Source organism: Monodon monoceros, unplaced genomic scaffold (assembly GCF_005190385.1).
Source record: "Monodon monoceros isolate NGI ecotype Baffin Bay Population unplaced genomic scaffold, NGI_Narwhal_1 Super_Scaffold_5, whole genome shotgun sequence".
NCBI lineage: Eukaryota > Metazoa > Chordata > Mammalia > Artiodactyla > Monodontidae > Monodon > Monodon monoceros.
This window is the reverse complement of record NW_021703782.1, coordinates 57,044,951-57,066,517: the sequence shown is the minus strand read 5'-3', so window position 1 is coordinate 57,066,517 and position 21,567 is coordinate 57,044,951. Positions and strand designations below refer to the sequence as shown.

The 21,567-nt window shown below is 35.0% G+C and overlaps 1 protein-coding gene across 2 annotated transcripts in view; it reads left to right on the top strand.

Annotated features, from left to right (window-relative positions):
* The window catches only part of UHRF2 (ubiquitin like with PHD and ring finger domains 2), a 75,073-nt gene extending 56,215 nt beyond the window's left edge, over nucleotides 1-18,858 (top strand). The window contains exons 7-16 of one of the 2 annotated variants that reach the window (XM_029201954.1): nucleotides 548-671; nucleotides 935-1,042; nucleotides 3,718-3,822; nucleotides 6,529-6,635; nucleotides 9,853-10,015; nucleotides 10,706-10,846; nucleotides 12,781-12,874; nucleotides 13,201-13,358; nucleotides 16,714-16,812; nucleotides 17,831-18,858. In XM_029201954.1, the coding sequence (XP_029057787.1) occupies nucleotides 548-671; nucleotides 935-1,042; nucleotides 3,718-3,822; nucleotides 6,529-6,635; nucleotides 9,853-10,015; nucleotides 10,706-10,846; nucleotides 12,781-12,874; nucleotides 13,201-13,358; nucleotides 16,714-16,812; nucleotides 17,831-17,977 (1,246 nt within the window). In that variant the 3' untranslated portion in view covers nucleotides 17,978-18,858. Of the gene's footprint in view, nucleotides 1-547; nucleotides 672-934; nucleotides 1,043-3,717; nucleotides 3,823-6,528; nucleotides 6,636-9,852; nucleotides 10,016-10,705; nucleotides 10,847-12,780; nucleotides 12,875-13,200; nucleotides 13,359-16,026; nucleotides 16,669-16,713; nucleotides 16,813-17,830 lie in introns of those variants that run through there. The other variant, XM_029201955.1, reaches the window with a different exon arrangement.
* The last annotated feature ends 2,709 nt before the right edge of the window (nucleotides 18,859-21,567 follow it).

Genomic DNA, 21,567 nt, shown 5'->3' with positions numbered 1-21,567 from the left:
CAGAAAGCTTTCTGGAGGTAATATGTGATTTTAGCAAGGTGACAGGACACCCGTTCAGCACGCACATATCAATCACATTTCATTATGCCTGCAATTAGACTATATACATTTTTGAATCTGAGAATTCTAATAACCAATTTAGATGGGGAGATGTACCAGTTGCATGGATCATTGTTCAGTCTAGAATCATCTATTCTTACCACTTTTGCTTTAATGATAAAAACTCCAAATGAATAATTTCTACTCTGAGGATTAGTGATAAGATCACAGTTTATGGTGCCATTTAAATTGGACAGCCTTGTTTGGCTTTTGCACTGCATTTGAGAATTTGATAATAAAATATTTTAAGTTCTCTAAAAGAATGACAAGTTTTTTTCGTTGAGCTTAATCACGTAAATATTTTGAAAAGCTTAATACTGAAATGCTAACTGAAACTGTAATATACACCAAGTATTACATCTTAAAACTTGTTCTAACCTAGAAAGGCCATTCTGTTATTGGCTTTAATATAATATTATCAAAATTCCTTTTCTTCTTTTTTTTTAAGGTATTGTCCTTCCTGTAAAACTGATTCTAGTGAAGTTGTAAAGGCTGGTGAAAGACTCAAGATGAGTAAAAAGAAAGCAAAGATGCCATCAGCTAGTACTGAAAGCCGAAGAGACTGGGGCAGGGTAAAGAAGGAAGTTTCTTTTTCTTCCTAGTTATAATGTTTATAACTGTGACGCAAGTTACAGTGTTTCAGTTCCAATAGTAGTAATGGTATAAATGATGTTAAGAATCTGAAATATTAACAAATAACTATATTGATTAATCATATAAATTGTTAAATATTAATCATATAAATTGTTTTTATTTTATCCACATTTTATGGGAATTAAGGGCTTTCTTTAAGATTTAACATAACTGATTTCTCAGTTTGTTCGGTACCTTGTAGGGAATGGCCTGTGTTGGTCGCACTAGAGAATGTACTATTGTTCCTTCTAATCATTATGGACCTATTCCTGGAATTCCTGTTGGATCGACTTGGAGATTTAGAGTTCAGGTATGTTTTAAATTGGCTTAGTTGAAAGGGTAAAATTGGGTATAGTTCAAATTGTAGCAGTGTTAGTGTCGATTGATTCTAAATGGACTAACCTAGGTAGTATCACATGGCATTCAGTTAGAATGAAAGATTTCCTGTAGGATGGGTAGACTCTTGGTCATAGCTTAGCTGACAGAGGAGCACACATCATGGAATTAGGCTTCCTCTAAGCCTTTGAATCACTTCGTTTTACTATTCTGTTATGGTAGTTAAAGTTATTAAGTTGTTCTGAAGAACTTTTCTTGCCAAGAATTTAATATTTGAAATAGATCTTTAAGTCATGCAGTAAGTTCTCATTTAATGTCATTGATCTGCAAGGAAGCTCACTTAGGGTGTTTTCTTTGGGGATTATCCTCTTGAATGAATGTTAAGATATTGGTTAGAGGAAATGTCAGATAATCCAAGGATTAAATTACTTCTCTTTTCCTCTTGAAGAAAACTCTTGTATTTTTCTAATTTCTTCTTTAGAAAGGTAATTTTTTCGTTATGGAAAATTTAATGTGGAAAAAAGAATATCTTAGGTAAAGATAGGATTCTGAACTTTAAGAGTCGAATAGCCCTGGTGCTTAGACCATTGATAAAAATTTTAAGATTAAAATAATGTAATACATATACATAGCATGGAAAGTTAAATACTAGGGTATGATTTATATTTTAAAAACCTACCCTCTTTTTTCACCATTTTCTGTTTCTAAGAGGCAATCACTTTAAAGTTACTTTTTCTGAATTTACCTCCTTATTTATAAATAACATGTTTGTGTGGCTTTTGTCTTTATATTTTGGTTTTATTAATCTCTTTCAATGGAAGACAAGAATTTAGTTTAACACACTCTGTCCTCTCATCCTTGCAATGGTTATATCATAATTCTGAATAAATCAATTTTCAAGGCTTATATTACGACTTTGGATCTATAAATACAGTAAAAAAAAAAAAAAAAACTGAGTTCAGGCGTACCTCATTGCATTGTGCTTTGCTTCATTGTACTTCACAAATACTGTGTTTTTTACAAATTGAAGCTTTTTGGCAACCCTGTGTCAAGCAAGTCGATAGGCGCCATTTTTCCAACAGCATTATTTTTTAATTAAGGTGTGTACGTTTTTTAGACATAATGCTGTCATACACTTAAGGCTACAGTATAGTGTAAATATGACTTTTATATGTACTGGGAAGCCAGAAAATTTGTGCGACTCGCTTTATTGCAATATTTACTTTATTGTAGTGGTCTTGGAACCAAACCTGAAATATCTCTGAGGTATGCCTGTACAATAATAAATAAGATTTATTTTTTATACTATGTATTATTTATAATATTTATATATGAAATAAAAATTATAATAAAATACACTTAGTGTATTTTTAATTGCCTTGTTCTTTGTTTGCTTCTTTTTTTTATATGCCTGTCATTCATTCCCAGATTGTAAAAGCCTCATTAATAATGGTGTAAGATGACTGAGGTCATTGGCCTAAGCATTTAGGAGGACAGATTTGCAGTTTAGGAAGTAGGGAAGATTCAGCATGATTTATTATCGGGGTTGGTGAGGTTGGGAATCAAATGGTCCTATGCTCTAAAGTACCTAAGTGTTTCCAAGGCCTAAATCCAGGTTCTGTTGCTCTTATCAGCTTCTCATCAACTTCTAATGTGCCTCTTTACCTAGCCCACTATACAGGCTTGGATTTACTCTGCTAAGAACAGTTGTGTGATAAACAAATGAATTAGAATACTTCTCTTAGGGAGTTTGAAGTACACAAAGAAGTGACACTTAAGTTTAAGTGAGCCAGCATTGAAGATACATGGGGAAAAGTAGTAGGCCATTGAAATAGAAGAATTGCATGAATAAACTGAAAATGGGTAGTATATTTATCATTGAGTAGTTGGGCTCAGATGTATAGGCTCCATAATGGAGAAGCTGAAGATAAGGCTGGGAAAGTAGATAGGAGCCTGGTTGAGAGAGGGTAATATGTAATACTTAACTTGGGCTTAATATACTATTAAGACTGTTTAATACATGTTAAGCAGTTGGAAATTAAAAGCAGATATGTTCTTAAAAGGATCATTCTGTTTGTGATAGGTAGAATGAGTTTGAAGGAACAAAACTGCTGGAGGCAGTGAAAAAGGGTATGTTTTAAGTATTCATACTCAAACTAGGCTTATATCAGTGAAAGTAGAAAAAGATGGTTTTGAGAGATTTAGGCGATCAAATCAGCAATATTTGCGACCAGATGGGTTTGAAGAATACAGAAGAATGAGGCTGAAATGACTCTTGCCTTTTTGACTTGGCTAGGGAACAGGACCATAATGAAAGATGAGAAATGAGAAAAAAAGAGATCTAGAGCACTTATAGTAAATTATTTTTTGCCCAAACTGAGCTGGAATTACCAATAGACATAGGATAATAATTATTTAATAGTTATTTTGAAACACAGTTCTAGGCCTGAGCAGTTTTAAGAGTTATCAGTTCAGTACCTGAAGGATATATAGTTGGGGAGAAGTAGTCTGTGAGCAAAACTTAGAATTCTGTGTGATATTCAGTTCTTAGTTGAAGCTTTTAGGATACAATAACATATGTGAAACCATTTTGTAAATGTAACTTAACGAACTGTTCAAAGGTATTTTGCGTCTGTCTTGATGTTATAGGTGAGCGAAGCGGGTGTCCATAGGCCCCATGTTGGTGGAATTCATGGTCGAAGTAATGATGGAGCTTACTCTCTTGTCCTGGCTGGTGGATTTGCGGATGAAGTAGTAAGTCGTGATACAAACTTGTTCTTTAGAACCTGTTCTGATCATTCAGTAAAATACAGAAGCTTTGTCCAGGATAAATCCCATCTCTTTTAGCATCGTTTTTATGTTGAAGTAGTCAGTTTTTTACCAGTTAAAAAGTAAATCAATTGGCAGTCTTTAATCTTTGTGTGTACTGATTTTTGCAGTGAAAATAGTCACATTTTCTTTAGAGCTCATTTTTAATTTTGGACTCATTTACATTTTTTTTCATCTTTTTTTTCATTTACATTTTTAATAATTGTCGATTGACATGTAGCATTAGAAATAATACAGAGATGTCTTTGCCCTTTATTCAGGTTCAGCCAGTGGTAACATCTTGCAAAACTGTAGTTTAATATCACAACCAGGATACTGACATTGATACATTCAGGACACTGAACATTTCCCTTACCACAAGGATCCCTCATGTTGCCCTTCTTTAGCCACCATACTATATCTGCTCCCCCAACCCCCCTTAACCCCAGACAACCACCAATCTGTTCTCTGTTTCTATAATTTTGTCACTTAAAAAATTTTTATAAATGAAATCGTATAGTGTATAACCTTTGGGATTGGCTTTTTTTCACTCAGCATAATCCTCAAATTGTGGCATGTGTCAATAGTTCATTCCCTTTTATTGCTGAGTAGTGTTCCATGGATATAGGTGTACCACAGTACAACCATTCACCCATTGAAGAACATCTTGGTTATTTCCAGCAAATAATGCTGCATTAAAAATTGTGTACAGGTTTTTTTGTAAATATGAGTGTTCATTTTTCATTTCTTTGGGATAAATGCCCAGAAGTGTAATTGCTGGGTTGTATGGTAGTTGCATGATTAGTTCTTTAAGAAACTGCCAAAAAAAAAAAAAAGATGGAAAAAAAGAAACTGCTGAAGTATTTTCCAGAGTGACTGTACCACTTCTTGTTCTTATCAGCAGTGTATGAGTGATTCAGTTTCTCTGCATCCTCACCAGCATTCAGTGTTGTTGCTTTCTTTTAGCCATTCTGATAGGTACGTAGATATAGCTCATTGTAGTTTTAGTTGACATTTCCCTAATGGCTAAGAGTGTTGGACATGATTTATTTATTTGCTATGTGTATATCCTCTTGGGTGGTGTAGCTCTTCAGGTCTTTTGCCCATTTTCTAATTGGGTTGTGGGTTTTGTTTGTTTTTACTGTTCATTGGATGTGTAGTTTGCAGGTATTTTCTCCCAGTCTGTTTCATCCGCGTGCTTTCATGGTATAATGATGAATTCAAGCATAGATGAGTTAATGACATAGAATTTAACTATTTTTACATGATTATTTGCTGCTTGAAGAATAATCAGAAATGTTTTTGTTCTTATGTTTCAAACACTGTTGAACTTAGGTTGTCCCTATTATGCTCTCTCCTACCTAGTTCACACTACTTTTTCCTTTATAGCACTACCACAGTTACAACTTTAAAAGTCGACAAGGTTATAAATATATGAGCATTGTGAAGTCAATCCAGATACCATTTGGAAGACTGTATCTGATCAATTTAAGAAGTATTCTGGACTGTTTTAGATGTACTTATTTATTAGAATTCCTTCAAATGGAGTATACACTGAAGATGAAATTCCTTAACACCTTATTCTTTAAAATATAGACCTCAATTGTGGGTCAACAAAGTGAATTGAATGAAGGTTTTAGGACATATAGAAACACTTAAAACCATGAGATTTTAGTTATGACTTTTAATCAAAGGAAAAACTAGATGCAAAATAATTGACCTTTATTACAAGCAAGAATTAAGTAGAGAAAACTTCATTATCTTAAGTTCAGTCTGAACTACTTAAAATAATCTTGCATTGAAGAAGAACCACTATTGAGATAGTGTTAGTAGAATTAATTTACATACTGATAGTTACTTTTCTCGGTTTAAGTACTGAATCAGGCAAAAACAATAGCAAGATAAATTTGTAGCTACTCGTGGAGCTAGTTTTTAATATCTTCTTTGGGCGTGTTTTTTTCACATTTAGTAGATGCTATACAACTTTTAGTATTCAAATTCTTTTCTGACTTTCTTCTTAATGATAGATAATTGTTTTATGCCAATATAATGTGACTAAACCCATGGACTGTAAAATGTGGGGAACTTACAATGCTGTTACGATTTTTAAGTTTGAAATTTAGCAGCAAACTTGGATATGGTGATTCACTTTGTTATAAAGCAGAAACTAACACACCACTGTAAAGCAATTATACTCCAATAAAGATGTTTAAAAAAAAAAAAAGCCTTGGATATGGTATAGATTGCTGTTGGGAAATCAGTTTTGGAGTATTTATTAAAATGGTGCCCTGTAAAGAACCTACAAATTAATATTGATAAGTTGATTTTAATAACATTGAATTAAACTAAACAATATTCCCAACCCATAAGACCTTATTTTGTAACATTCTATAAATTACTTGTATAAGAATAGCTATGTTTGGAGGTGTTGGAAGCTATAACTTTAAAATGAAATCTTTAGATCAAGTGATACAGCTTGAAGGTATATTACACACAAGATTGCATTTTAATTTTGCCTTGTTTTGGTAGATAGATACCTTGAGAGAACATGTCAACTTATAACGTCCGAGCCAAAAGTTCTGACTCTGAAACAAGAATTGGTGGATTATACCTGGGTTTAGGTGTTTTAATGCCAAAAATGTTCTCCTGCAGGACCGAGGTGATGAATTCACATACACTGGGAGTGGTGGTAAAAATCTTGCTGGTAATAAAAGAATTGGTGCACCATCGGCTGATCAAACATTAACAAACATGAACAGGTACTCTATATTGTTAGTTTGTAAAGACTGTTAAGAATTTGGGCTTTGTGTAAAAGTTGGATTATAGGACTATAACTTATAACTTACACTGTAGAGGAGAATCTTAAATTGTGAGTTAATATAGCTAAAATATAAATCCTATTACCTGATTAGTATATAATTACTTATAAGCTTCCTAACTTATTTCTTAGTATCATTTTTTAAAATGACATAATTCCCAGTCTTAATACATGTGCTTTGCATTTGGAAACATGTTGAAACCTTTAAAGGAAAGGAACCTATATAATTTAATGAAATTGAGTACAAGGTGGCTTATCTACTACCACATAGGTCAAAGTTATGTTCTACTAAACACAGATTTATCTTTTAAAGTGACAAACTTCTTTTTAGAGAAGACTAATGTGAAATAGGGTTATGTTTGGGAGCCACATTTATGTGCATAAGTGAAACATCAGATAACTTAATCAGAACTACACAAGGTGCTTTTAGGATTTATGATAAAATGTCTTTTATCTGTTAAAAAAGAGAATGTTTAGGTACAAAAGAGCCACCTTGTGCTGACTTTATTCTATAAAAATATTCATGATATTCCAGCTTCCATGGGAATAGAAAATTTAATAACTTCAAAATGTTTTATTTTGTAAATGCATGCTAATACCAATAATTAAGTAACCCAAACCATCAGATACCAATGACCACATTATAACCTGTCATACTGATAATTTTGTGATCATGAAGTTGAAATTTTTTGTATCCTGTTATTAAGGGTATTTTGTGGAATACTGAGTAAAAGTGAGTATTTTTCGCTTTCCTGAGTCTAAATCACTCAGTTTTAAGTAGTGTGTCCTTAATTTCTGATCACCATGTGAAGTAAAGAATATACTTTATGATTTCAAGACTTTGTTGCATACCAAGTTACGTAGAATCTGTTTTTATGTCTTCCTTCTATATTATTTCTGACAGTAGGATTATTTTATTGAACCAGCAGAGGAGACAGGTCAGATTTGCTGGTGAAACATTGCTGAGGTAGGAGTCCAGCCCCTACGCAGTCTTTTTCTAACAAGAAAGCAACTCTTTAGGAAGAATGATCTTAAAAGGGATTAGAAATATTTCGATGTGTATTGTCAATGAAAATGTATCTTGAATTTGCAAAAGGGCTTTTTCATGTTGTCAAATCTGAAAATTATATTTTCCCTTTAATAATAAGATTATTTGGCTTGAATGAAACTTCCTTTGTAACTACCTGCACTTGTAATGTACATGATAGATTCTTGTCAAGCTTTTGAAGAATCTAATAAATATACCCTGTTTATCATATGTCACAATCTCAGAAAATAATTGACAAGTAGTAAAAATGTTTATATTAATAAGGAAGGTAGTGAAAATGAAATAGAAACTCAAAACAATTTAGGATTGACTTATCATGGAGACTAACATTCCTTCAGGTAATTTATACATGAAGCTGTGAGTACACCTTGTGATTGTAAAGGCCTCTTAGGCAAAGGTACCTATATGTTTTATAAACACGAAAGCTGAGGTGAAAGCTCTGACCCATAGTATACTCTTTCCTGACGTGTATATGGTCTAATTCCTTTTTTGTTTCTCTACTAAGAGGTAGTTTGATACCTGCTTTTTGCTTTTGAGAAGTTTGTTCCTGTTTCTTCTCAGCTCTTCCACTTTATGAAACTGAAGAGGGCAGCAGGTAACCTGGCCATCCTTTATCAGGGCGGTTAGAGGCAATCGATTGAGCTGTGGATAGAATAATGGAAAAGCCTTGTTTTGCCTAGTTTCATCCTCTTGGACTCTTTACACAAACTTGAACAGACTGCATACTTAGGTGAAACTAGAAGTGAGTTAATTCCAGTTAATGGTGCAGTCATTATGATGGAAGGTACCTGTGAGCACCAAAGCATTCCACTCATTAATGTGAAGATAGTACATATCTCTTTCTTAGCTCTTTAAGAGGATGAAGTATATGTATCTCAATAGGTATTCCATAAATAATACCAGCCCTAGAATTGATGGCTGCATTTTCTTCTACCTCAGAGTTTTAATTCATCTCCCATTTGAGATAAAAAAGATAACTTGGTGACCTTTAACTCTCTGACCATGTCTATTAAAAAAATGTTTTAACAAAACACTTAATTTCATTTACTTTAACTATGATAGAAAGATTGTAGTAGATTAGTCATTTAGTCTTAAGGTCTTTTGTTTGGGGTTTTTTTTGTTTGTTTTTGAGCTTGCATAAAAAGAACTATACCCTGAAAAAGCATGTTGTATCATATCTGATTTTACCAGATTTGAGGGGAGGGTATCTTTTTTTTAACCTTAAATGTTCTTAGTGGATTCTTTTCACTTAGGATATAGGTGTCTTAGAGGAAAAATACTAACTTTAAATACATTCTAGTTTGTCTTTTGGGGAGCAGGACTAAGTTTCCCCAAGGAAGGTCTTCTAACGTCTGTTAACCTTACTGATTAATTACTACTAGGTGAGTACACATACTAAGGAAGCTTCAGCTAAATCCAGTGCTGCTTCCAGCTCAGTGTTCTTCCTTGTTCATGTGTCATCAGTAAAATGTAGTGATCTTGAGCAGCCAAAAATCTTTATTGTCATGATTTAGCACAGGTATTTGAATGCTTCAGTTTTATTTACACTTACCTTTTTACTGGAAGTCTTTAAAGGATATTCTCATATTAAACTTGTTCTTATTCTAAACTTTAAGGAATCTCTATTGTCTGGAATGTGGAAAGTAGACCTAGAAAGGTCATTCATACCTTGCTGACAAATTTATTTTTCTGGATTTCTTTCTACATTTTTCCAGCAATTTACCTCATTCCCTTATCAAAAATAACTATTACAACAATCACTTGCTTTAGTTTTCCAACTTTCTCCCTTCCCTCAACAAACGTTATTTAAAGAAAATTCCATGTATTTCTAGTTGTTTTCTATTATACGTGGCACAGATGTTATTACTTTCAGAAGAACCCTACAGGCTATCTGAGAACCAATCCCCTGGCTTGGGGGTGACATCAGAAAACTGATTTGTCTTCTCTGCTGGTGGGGGAAAGCATAATCCTATTATCTGGAATAATATGGAAAGAATCATAGAATCTTAACCATCAGGTAAGGCATAATTCACCTTTTAATTGAGCTAATGATGCGATTATATACTTGAAGAAAGATTACTTGGTATAAAGACTTTGTTTTATTTTTTAGGGCATTGGCCCTAAACTGTGATGCTCCATTGGATGATAAAATTGGAGCAGAGTCTCGGAATTGGAGAGCTGGTAAGCCAGTCAGAGTGATACGCAGTTTTAAAGGGAGGAAGATCAGCAAATATGCTCCTGAAGAAGGCAACAGATATGATGGCATTTATAAGGTGCTCTATCTGGCATGACATCTTGTTAGTCATTCTTCCTGGGCTCTCAAGACAGGGTTGCCACAGGGAACTGCTCTACTGTGGGTGGGCTAAAGGAAACAATAGATCATCTTGGTTGGTCTTTCTACTTTTTCTGGAAATACAACACGTACAAAACGATCTCTTAATTTTGACACTTGTCTTTTAAGGCTTATCTGAAGTCCCTAAAGGCAGAGTTATATTTTGGGTTAAGTTTTTTTTACAAGTATATATTCTCTTATGATAAAACTGTTCAAATAACTTGGCCGTTGTAGATGTTGATTCTTATATCTTCCAGAATGATTCTAATTTTAATAGATTTTTCGAAGCGGAGCACATAATTTTGAAAATAGGTTGCATTCTTTGTTTTAAAAATGAAGACATCTACTGCCACCATTTTTATCTACTATTATGCAAAATTCTGTTAATTAATGAGCATAATCTTGCTGCTACTTCAAATTTATAGCAATCTATACTTAACGGGAATTATCATAATTAGGAAATAAGGTCAAAACAATATTTAAGTGCATATTTTTTACTTACTATTACAGCAGAGCAAGTATCTTTCAAAGTTGCATTTAGTTCTGCCAAGTTTACTTAAAACACTAATATGATATTATAAATAAGTCTAAACTTTACATTTCAAACTAGTACTGAAATATTACAATTTAGGTGGTGAAATACTGGCCAGAGATTTCATCAAGCCATGGATTCTTGGTTTGGCGCTATCTTTTAAGGAGAGATGATGTTGAACCTGCTCCTTGGACCTCAGAAGGAATAGAACGGTCAAGGAGACTATGTCTACGTTTACAGGTTAGATTACATTTGTCTAGGCTACTTGTATTTTCATAAAAACGTACGCCTCTGTACTATCTATGTGCCTTAACACTGGATATAACCCACAGCAGTTGGTCAGTGGACTGTAAGGGGTGAGGAATGAGATCATGCAAGTATACGGAAGGAAAAGAAGTAAAAAAGTAGCATCCTAGGTGTCAAACTGCCCTAAGACCAAGAATTGTGCTTGGGGAAAGCTGGGCTTGACAATGAAATGTAAAATGCAGTTGACCCTTGAACACCATGGGTTTGAACTACATGGGTCCAGTTATACATGAATTTTTTTCAATAGCAAATATTTCAGTACATATCTCTGGTTGGTTGAATCTGCAGATGCGGAGAGCCAACTATAAGTTACACAGGGATTTTCAACTTGAGAGGATTGGCCCCGCCCTAACCCCCTGTGTTGTTCAAGGGTCAGCTGTATTTCCAGTTCAATCTGGACTTGAAGTATGAGGGAAAGGGATACCTAAAATTTAGATATAAGAGGCCTTGAGAAGGGAAGTTTATCCTAGAGGGCACAGGGGGTGTGTCTCTGGTAGGGGAAGGGGGGAGGTGGCTTATAAGAGTGGTCTGCTTTCTACCCTTCTCACTTTTCCTCACCCCTTTTCTCTCTTCCCCCTCAAAGCTGCTTCCTTGTCCTGTCACCACCTTTAGTGCTTTGCCTTTTTTTTTTCCCTTTGCCCATGCTCAGCTGTTAACCCATATAAGACTTTGTTGGTTTTTTGTACATAATGGATGGTATGGCTACATTTCCCCTCCACTGCCTATACACCCTAGACTTTGTCCCTGACACTGACTTCAGAGCATGGTTTGAGTTCATCCTCCATCATTCCCCATCGCTGTGCTTCTCGTAAAGACTACCAGCTTTGTCATTTCCCCTGGCTCTGCCCACACTGCATGTGTAGGGGCTGAACTATGGGCAAGTGTCTGACCACCCAGGCAGGTGAGTGTGTCTCTTCTAGTGCAAGTCTGTTTCTGTTTTTGTTTTCTTTTTAAACTCATAGAATTGTTTAAATGAGACCCATCAGCTGCTAAAATAGCTGTCAAAATAATTCCTTTTTTAACTAAATATTTTTTAAACCTATTGTTAAATCCATTTTCAAAGGATTTTTTTTTCAGGTCTGCTGTTCAGCAGAGCAGTGTTCTAGATAGGTTAAATTTGAAACAGTTGAGCAGAACGAAGCATATAAGCCAGTCGCTATGATGAGTTAATATCATTGATGAGGCCTGTATAACATATTGAGCTTTAAATATGAGTGTTATCACAAAGCATGTCCAAAAGAAAGCATAGCCAATAAAACACAAGGGTAATAAGGTAGAATTTATCCCTTAAAGCCTAACCTTTTAGTTGATAAAGAATTCAGTAATTTAGTGGCTTTAGGTCTTCTAAAAGCTCTCCCACCCCACCCCACCCCTGCCTCTTAATTTGGGGTGATAGAAATTTGGCCCTTCATGGGGTTTTTTGTTTTTAAGATTGGCTCCATAACTTAGTGTAACCCCAACTATATGAGTATCATCTATTGTGCTCTTTGGTTGACCTTCACTTACCTTCATATCTAATTCTACTTTCCTTTCTTTCTCAAACTTTTTAAGCCCCCTAGTCACAACTCCTAAAAAGTTCTTTCCTCTTTTTGATCTGAAACTAAGATCATCACTGATCTGAAACTAAGATAAAATAGAATATCTTTAACAGTCAAAGCTACATGGTTTTACACTGAATTGGGGATTTTTAATAGTTTTCTGTCCTTTGAATTCTGTTTCTTTAAACGTCTGTGTCCTTTATATAAATCTTTTCAATTTAGGGAAAGTATAGATTCCTCCCCATTCCCCTTTTTAAATTTCTGACAAGGATCTAGAACCCCTCTTCTCTGTGAAGCTTAAATCTACATTGTACTTTTTTCCCTCGTCAGTATCCAGTAGGTTACCCTTCAGATAAGGAAGGGAAGAAGACTAAAGGACAGTCAAAGAAGGCCAGTGGAGCCCCAAAAAGGCCATCTACAGATGGTAGGTAATGATTGCAGGACATAAATCTGAATAACATAGTTTCTAATAAAGAGAAATATTAAGGGAGTAAATTGAAAACTCATAAGAAATTAAAAGAAAAATGAAGGGTTTTTTTTTTTTGGTGGGGGTGGGGTGGGGTGAGCTTTTTGTGTATCTTAATAGTGTCAGAGCCTAAACAAAGTATCCTAAACTATATGGGAAAGTTAAATGCTGCTCTACCCTGGTTATCTTCATGCTAAACATAATTGGTGCCAGTTTACTCTTTCGTTTCATAGTTCTGCTTAGAACCACTTGTAGTGTGCTGATGTATTTTTAAATAAATCTAGATGATTGTCCAAGTGCCTCCAAAGTACCGAAAGCATCAGATTCAGCAGAAGCAGTTGAGGCTTTCCAACTAACCCCTCAACAACAACATCTAATCAGAGAAGATCATCAAAACCAGAAGCTATGGGATGAAGTTCTTGCATCTCTTGTGGAAGGACCAGTATGTAAATATTTTTTGATAAGTTTCTAATATTAACAAATGATGAAAAATATTTTCCCTATGAATTATCATTTTCACAAGTCAGTTAAAACTTGGTCCTTTTATCCAATCTTCTCACCCAGTACGGCCACCTTTCAGAAATGAGGCAGCACTTGATGCTTTTAAATTGATATTTGTCCTCTTAGATGCTGGTTTTTTGACCTCTCTGTGCTTGAACTTGATCATTTATGGTGAGGTGCTGTTCATAGGAAGAATTTTCAGTTGTGGAACACATTCAGTTTAATCTAAAATTCATCAGGAAAGTTTTGTTATAGCTCAAAGTTACCTGATAGAACAAGTCTTAAGCAATTCAGCATAATTTTCAATGCCCACATGTTCAACCTAGGAGTAAAATAAACCAGCATTTATTTAAGTATTTCATATGTTTTGGATTTTTTTCCTTTTTTTTTGGTAATGATAAAATTTTTAAGTGAAAAGAATTTCAAGGTTAACTGACATCTGGGTTTTGTGTTAAGCTGTGTTTTGCAATGAAGCTTTCTTATCAAATCCCAAAAGGTAGGGGTTTCAAATGTAAATTGTTCATTCTTTGCTCACTGTTCTTATTGTCTCTAATTTTGCTTATAAATTTGATTCTTTTGTTTCTTAGATATTAGCCCCTTGTCATGTGTAATATCGGTACTCTTCTGCTTTCTTCAAAAAGAAAAGCTGCTGTTGTGGGTGAGGTCTAGTATCCTCTCTTGAAATTCCACTTTGTCATTTTTTAGTAATTTCTTCCTTCCAATGTTTTCTTCATTTTTCTGAGTACGTTGGCCAGAACTTCTTGTGTGTCTGAAATGGCGTTAATGCATATCTATATGCCCCTTTTATGTGCATTTAGAGGGAACTCATAGTTTTTATGTTGCTTTTTGTTTGACAGATAGTCATCATTATGGAAACATCTTCCTGATACAGTTTGTAGACTTAGAAATGAATGAGGTTTATCAGATGCCCTTTGGATTGATACTGGAGGGTTTTTTTTCTTTGTTTCGTCTATAAATGTGATATTTTGGGTTGTCCTTGGGTAGAATGAGACTTACATGTTTAGAGGACAGAGAAACGTGAGTTAGCTCTGTGAGAAGTGTTACTTGCTTTTTAGCCAAGAGAACCAGGCACATGGAGAGTCTGACTTTGGTACGTCAGACTCTTTTTCACTTAGAGCAAGTAAGAAACAGCAAGCAGTTGTTGGTCATGGTCTGATTATTTTCTGGTTGGAGAGGATACAGCTGGTTAGTAATAACTCAGGTGAGTTCCAGCTGTGAGTGGGCAGAAGACACAATAGCAGATACAGGTGAAGGATAATGCCACCTGAGTGCACATGGAAGTTCTCTTTTGCGCGTCTGTTGTCTGGGTTGGACGTGTATTAGGCTTCAATCTGCGGCTTTTCATATACCCTGTTTATCAGTTTTAACAAATTATTGAAGTGGTCAAACCCTGCGAGACTTGGTAGGTATGTGCAAATCAAGTATACTTTTCAACCTCTTCTTTCAATGTAACTTTTATGTGAAAGTCACCAACTGACAGTTCTCAAACAAACAAAAACAATAAAAATCCTGCCCCTGGTGGCAGGATCTTACATACCTATACCTAGGTCAGGTGACTGTGACATTGCTGCTAGTGGTTACTCTGAACATTTATGTACTATTGCCCTGTGTAGGTTTCATGCCTATTCTTTTCAGATAAATCAGGAACACATTTAGTAAGCCAGAAAAATCAGGTTTTGGCCAGCAGTGACTTTTAAATAAATGCATATATTACATATGTATGCTTATATCCAAACACCTTCCCAAGGCCCTATATGATGTGGCATCCATCCCTACCTACCTCTGCATTCTCCTCTTGCTGCTCTCTCAGGCCCAAACTGCTTTGGCCACAGTGACATCTGTGCTATTTAAACACACTCAACCTGTTCCTGTTCCTAGGCCTTTACACATATACCATCTCTCTGACTAGAATTCTCCTCTCTGTATCTTCATGTGGCTCATTCCTTCATATCTTGTAAGTTTCTGCAAAATACTACACTCCTCAGAGAGGCCTTCCCTGGCTATCCTTTCTAAAATAGACCCTCCTTACTCTTGCTTTAATTTGCCTTGTTTCCTCAGATACTACTATCTGAAGTTGAGTTTTTAAAAATCTGCTCTCCTAGAGGAATATAAAGTTCATGAGAGCAGAGACTTGGCCTTTTTACTACTGCTATGTAGATGAGTGCCTGGCACATTGTAGGAAATCAAAATGTTGATACTAAATATGCTCATATTACAGGCACTGTGGAGGTACTGGGGAAATATCAGTCATTAACAAAGTAGTTTGTCAGAGAGAAGGTACCTGGTAGTAAAGTTAAGTTTTTTCCACATCTCCCCCTAACTGGTATATTCTTCTAGTGTGTTGAATAACACTTCATTGATAATTCATTTGAGCTTTATAATCCATGCTTAAAAATAAGTTACTATCAAGACATAACTATGAAATGGAATCTTCGGGGTTTTTTTTTTTTTTTTACTTGAAATTCCTGTAGATTCTACTTTTTTTATTAACATAAAGAACAAACATAAAATATACTCCCCTACTACCAAAAAATAACTGAGTGGAGGATTATCCTGGTGACTATTCAAAAAACTACTTTTCCTTCTAGGTTAAACAAACAGCTTGGATAAGATGGAACCCAGTAATGGCTTTTGAAGATTATAGACTACCCATCTGATCATGTTTGCTTTATAAAGCTCGACCTTCTGTAATTTAGTCCTAATTTGAGTAAACAGTAGCACCAGGAAAATATGGGATTTGGGGATTGGGGCAAAATATCACAGAAAATTATTCTAGGTAAATAAATACGTTGATTCTTTGGGGTCTTAGATACTAGAGTATTATTGCCAAGTGCTTTTATCTTTTTAAGCATAAAAAATAAGTATTGAAGTTTTGTAAGAGAAGAAGATTGAATATATATAGATATATTAGAATACCATGGAGCTTTTTGAAAATAGATCTGTATGTAATGACCTGAGACAGGCTGTTCATGATTTTTTTAAGTGAAAAATAGTAATCTCTGGAATATGAAGTTTACTTTTTAAAGCCATATGTCCTGACTTTGCAACCTTTGCAACTCAATCCTAAGATTTAAAAACTAATGTGTCTATCTTATGGATGGGATTTCTGCAGTTTGCTATTACACATTTGCTTGTAGTTACAATCACTACTTGATTTTTTTCTTAATAGAAAACGTACTGAATGGGATTGACACTTTTTTCTCCAATTATTTGGAATTCTTTTAATATATTATGAAATGCTAACCTTTTTTTCTTCTCCTTGGGTACCATTCTAGAATTTTCTGAAAAAATTGGAACAATCTTTTATGTGTGTCTGCTGCCAGGAGCTAGTTTACCAGCCAGTGACAACAGATTGCCTCCACAATGTCTGTAAAGTAAGTAGAACTCCTTTCTCATTTTCCCTTGTTAGGCCAGAAGGCACACTAACCTCCAAACCTCTTTTCAGCACGTGAACAAGCATTTTTTTCATGAAGCAGAATAGATAAGGAACCTTGCTGGTTAGGAAGCATTTAATTACATCTTGGTGGTGAATCCATGTTTTAATTCTATAGTAATTCAAATCTGTATAGTCTCAACATTCTATCATGTTTGAAATTATTGAGGAGGGGTTGAAATAGAGAAGAAAGTAATGTGTTGTTGCTATTTTCTGTTACAGCTTACGTATGTTTCATATATTATAGTGCAAACTGAAATAATTTCGTATACTTGAGGGGACCTAGAACAGATTCTGTCTGGCAGCATGCCCAGAGGAGTTGAATATTGTCTTATCAGTGTGGTGTAAAAGGAATTTGAATTTCAGTCAAACCAAGGTTGGAATCTTGTTCTACTGACTGGTGGTTACGTGCCCTGACCTAACTTCTGAACTTAGTTTCTTTTGTAAAATGGAAACCGACCTTCCACATACGTGTTAGTATGTGACCTTGAGTCAGTTAAGTAGAGCTAAATATATTTTTGGAAAGCACATTATACATTGACTTCATAAAATAGATATAGTTTTAAGCAGGGGATTCCTGAGTTGTTTTTCTTTTGTGCTCTATCAGGAAAGATCAGGATTAAAATCCAGCCTAGAAGGTGAGGCTAGTGGAAACATGCAGAATTCTAACATTTATTTTTACTGGATGAGGAAATTAATGTATACAAAAGTGGTCATTTACCTGAAGTCTCACAGTATGTGTTAGAGGTGGAACTAAAGCCACGTCTGTAGGTTAATTTTCATAGTGCAGATTCAGGCCTTGACAGTTGTTCTTGTTTTATGTTTCTCTTGTTGCCAAACAGTAAGTTTCTAGTTCTGTTTAAAAGCCTAAGTTGTTGAGTACTTTCTATATGCTTTACCCTCAGATGAAATGAGGTGTTTTTTTATTTTGTTTCATTTTGGTTCTGGTTTTGCCTTAGGATTGCTTACAGCGCTCCTTTAAGGCTCAAGTGTTCTCCTGCCCTGCTTGCCGGCACGATCTTGGCCAGAATTACATCATGATTCCCAATGAGGTTCTGCAGACCCTACTTGACCTTTTCTTCCCTGGCTACAGCAAAGGACGATGATTTGTCTACTTCTACTGTGTTGCTCCCCGTGGCTTTTTGGACAATAAAGAATCTAAAATGGTTGGGGTGGGGGGGTGGTGGAAGCAATGGTGGACCATATCTCTCACGTTCTGAAGCAGCTAATCCTCTTTCCTACGTAGCCATCATCTTGTGTGTGTAGTAAGAGGCCCATTTCTCAACTGTCTTTTAAATATCAAAAGGTAGTTCTTGTCAGTTTAACAACTAGTTTTAATGAGTAAAAAGTCAAAGCCTCAGCTCTAGTTGATATCCAAGTTATGATTTATTTTGCAACTACCTCAGGACAGAAAAGATTTATGGGGATTTTTTAAATCATTGAATAATTAGTTAAATGAAATTTTAGCTACACACTGCCTCCCAAATATTAGTTGTGCCTGGTTCATGTAATTTGATTTTCAGAAAAGGAAGTGACACTTGAGATTGTTGGAATGAACGCAGCTTCTGTAGTGTGCATAATACATTTTTAATGTCTTCTTCCATTACAGTGTGTGTTTTGCAGGACAGGTTCATTTTTTTTAGCCAATTTTGTGAGCTTCATTGTGCTTTTTTCTGGTGTTTTATGCAAGCTGACTACTAATGAAAACAATATGAATGCATTGTTGCTGCATTAGTGTAATGTGGTGTGGTTTTGCACTTAAAAGAGGTATTCAGATGATCTAGTTGTAAATGTTCATGTGAAAAGCCTCTTCTGTACTAGTCAAACTGCTTTTAGTGAGTCTCACCAGTGGTTTTACATCTGCAGAGCATTGAGGACTGGGCTGACTTTTTGAGAGGATTGAAATTGCTTCATATTGTGATCCTAAATTTTATATTCACTATATTCCCTAAAATATACCTTAATAAATATTTTATGACCAGAAAAATAGTTCATCTTGTTTCACTTTTTTACGTTTGTCTGGCTTATATTTGTAGGTGTTTTTAAGAATCAGTCATTTCCAGAGTATTTCATTGTGTGTTTTTACTGAAACATTTTGCACAATTTTCTACTCTTAATTTTTGGTATTGAGAACTAGTATGAAATCTTAAGCACTAAGGGACAGATTTCACCCTGGGTTTGATCTTTTGGGTTGTTTTTAACTGAATGGGGGAAAAGTTTCAAATTAAGAACCAAGTGACTATTATTTATAACAACCAAGTCTTACGTTCAATTTAAGCATAATCAGTGCTACTTATTTCACAAACCTGAGAATATTCTAAAACAGTTCTAGTTTCTGAAACTAAATTTTCATAAAACTTTTAATATTATCGAATCAGTTTTCCTACCCCTGAATTCAGAGCCATAAATATAGCCAATATTTATTGAATATTTGCTTTGTGTTTGTTCATGTGTATTTATTTAATTCTACTGACAGTCCTAATAGGCAGGATTTCTTATCCTCTTCTTATGGATGAATATCAAAGGCACAGAAGGTTAAGAAACTGGCCAAAGTTCATAGGGCAAGGAAGTGCCAGAACAGTGCTGTAAACAGGCTATCTGAGTCCAGACCTGGCAATCTACTTCTGGGCTATGTAGACTCTCACATTTGAATATAAGCCAGACTGGTTTCAGTGCTTTTCCTGCATTCAGTTAAGCTCAAAAGCAGCTCTGGGAAACACAGCACCGTGATTGGAGCTACTGTCACTTAGGGCTAGTTTTAAACATTAGAATCATTTTTATTTTGAAGAATCAAATTTAAATTAGATTGAAAATGAATCATTAAATTGCATCATCTAGTATTTTATTTCCTCTGGCATTGGCCATATCGCTGCATGAAGGGTAGAGAATACCTTCCAGTTTCAGCTACTTGAATTTGTTCTACCACTTTTTAGGGAAATAAGGAATTCCCACATTTATGCTATATGTTGTTTTAACTTTGCTATAAAATGATAGATTATGAAAAAAAAGGTGATTACAGCTTAACATGTTCAGAAGTGTCAAGAATGTCCCAAAGCTAAACAATTTTATATTACTCTTAAACTTTTTTCTAAAGACTTCAAGTTTTTTTTTACATAAATATTTCAGTTTGTATCTAGAAGATACAGACTTTCAGAAAGCATAACCACACTATGTTGTCACAGGTGTAAAACAATTTTTTAATTATATCATCAAATCTAGTAAATATTTGTTTGAATTTCCATTGTCTCAAATGTCATACATGGATATTTAAGTTTGTTTGAATCAGGATCCAAATAAGGACTTTACATTGTTACTAATTGCTGTCTCGTAAGTATCTTTAATCTGTGTATATCCCCTTAATCTTTTTTTTTCCCTTTGCCTTTTACAGTTTGCATTTTGAAATGTTCTGGAGCCTTTCAAACAGAATAGATTTTGCCAGTTATAACCATGTGGTATAGTTTAACCTGTTTCTCTTTATTTTCTATAAATTGGTAGTTAGAATTCAAGACTGACCAAATTCAGGCTTGAATTGGGGGGGGTGCGGCAAGACTTCCTCATAAGTGGTGTGGTCATCCTTCAGGAGGGTGGTACATAATGTCTCGTTGTCTCTTGGGCATAAGTTTGAAAGCTGAGGGTTTTACTGGATTCTATTACATTTAGTAAGTTATACTGATTGCTGAGCACTCAGCCACTTTCATAAGGGTAGGAGTTTTCTTCTTTCTAGTTAGAGTAGGCAGATCCTCTAGTTTTAGGACTCACTTCTAAATAATACGGTTCATTGAACAAATATGTGCATGCTAGTATGTTTAAGGGTATTAGGTAATCTTTTGGCAGCTGGCAATCAAAAACACCCTTAGCTGTCTTACAACCCTGCTGTGACAGTTTGGCTAACATAAAGGGGCCCTGCCTATATAAAGCTTAAAGCTTTGGATCTCAGTATAGATCCTACTTATAAGAGCTGGGGATCTGCTCTGACTTGCCCACTGTCTATTTCTCTTTGCGCACCAGGGACGAAACATTTCCCCGTTCTTCTTCAGGACACCCTGAAGATAGAGCTCATTACTGCCTACCTGTCTGATTTGTCTGTCTTAATTTGAGGAAATAACTTGGTGGCCCACTCAGCACCAGCTCACAGTAAGAAGAGTTATCCTTACTTGTCCACTGACTAGTGCTGACTAGTCCCCACACCAGACCTTTAAATCTCTGAAAGAACTGATATTTAGTAGCCTGGGTTAATCAGACGCTACACAGGAAAAAAAAAAAAAAGATTAAACACCAGTCACTGGACACAGGGAATCAAGAGCCAGCTAGAGGGACCAAGCAGGCCGACCAAATGATGTACTGAAAAAAATGAATGAAAGAATAAGAGTTTTACAACTGTATCCTCAAGTATGAAATTGCATAGTATTGATAGAGTAAGAACAAGCTGCTGTGCAAAGAGTAATTTGAGATTAAAATTCTTTGAAATAAACATGACTGTGAAAACAAAATGCAACAGACAAAACAGAATGGACACTGCCAGAATTTGAATGTATTGCTGAGTAATCCATTATATGAGTATCCTGCAATCTGTCTATGCACCTCCTGATGTACAGGTTGTTTCCAGGATTTCGCTATTATAAGGCAAGCTGCTGCGAACCTTTGTCTTTCGAAAATAGTTTGACATTTCTTATAAAATTAATTACGTGCTTAACAT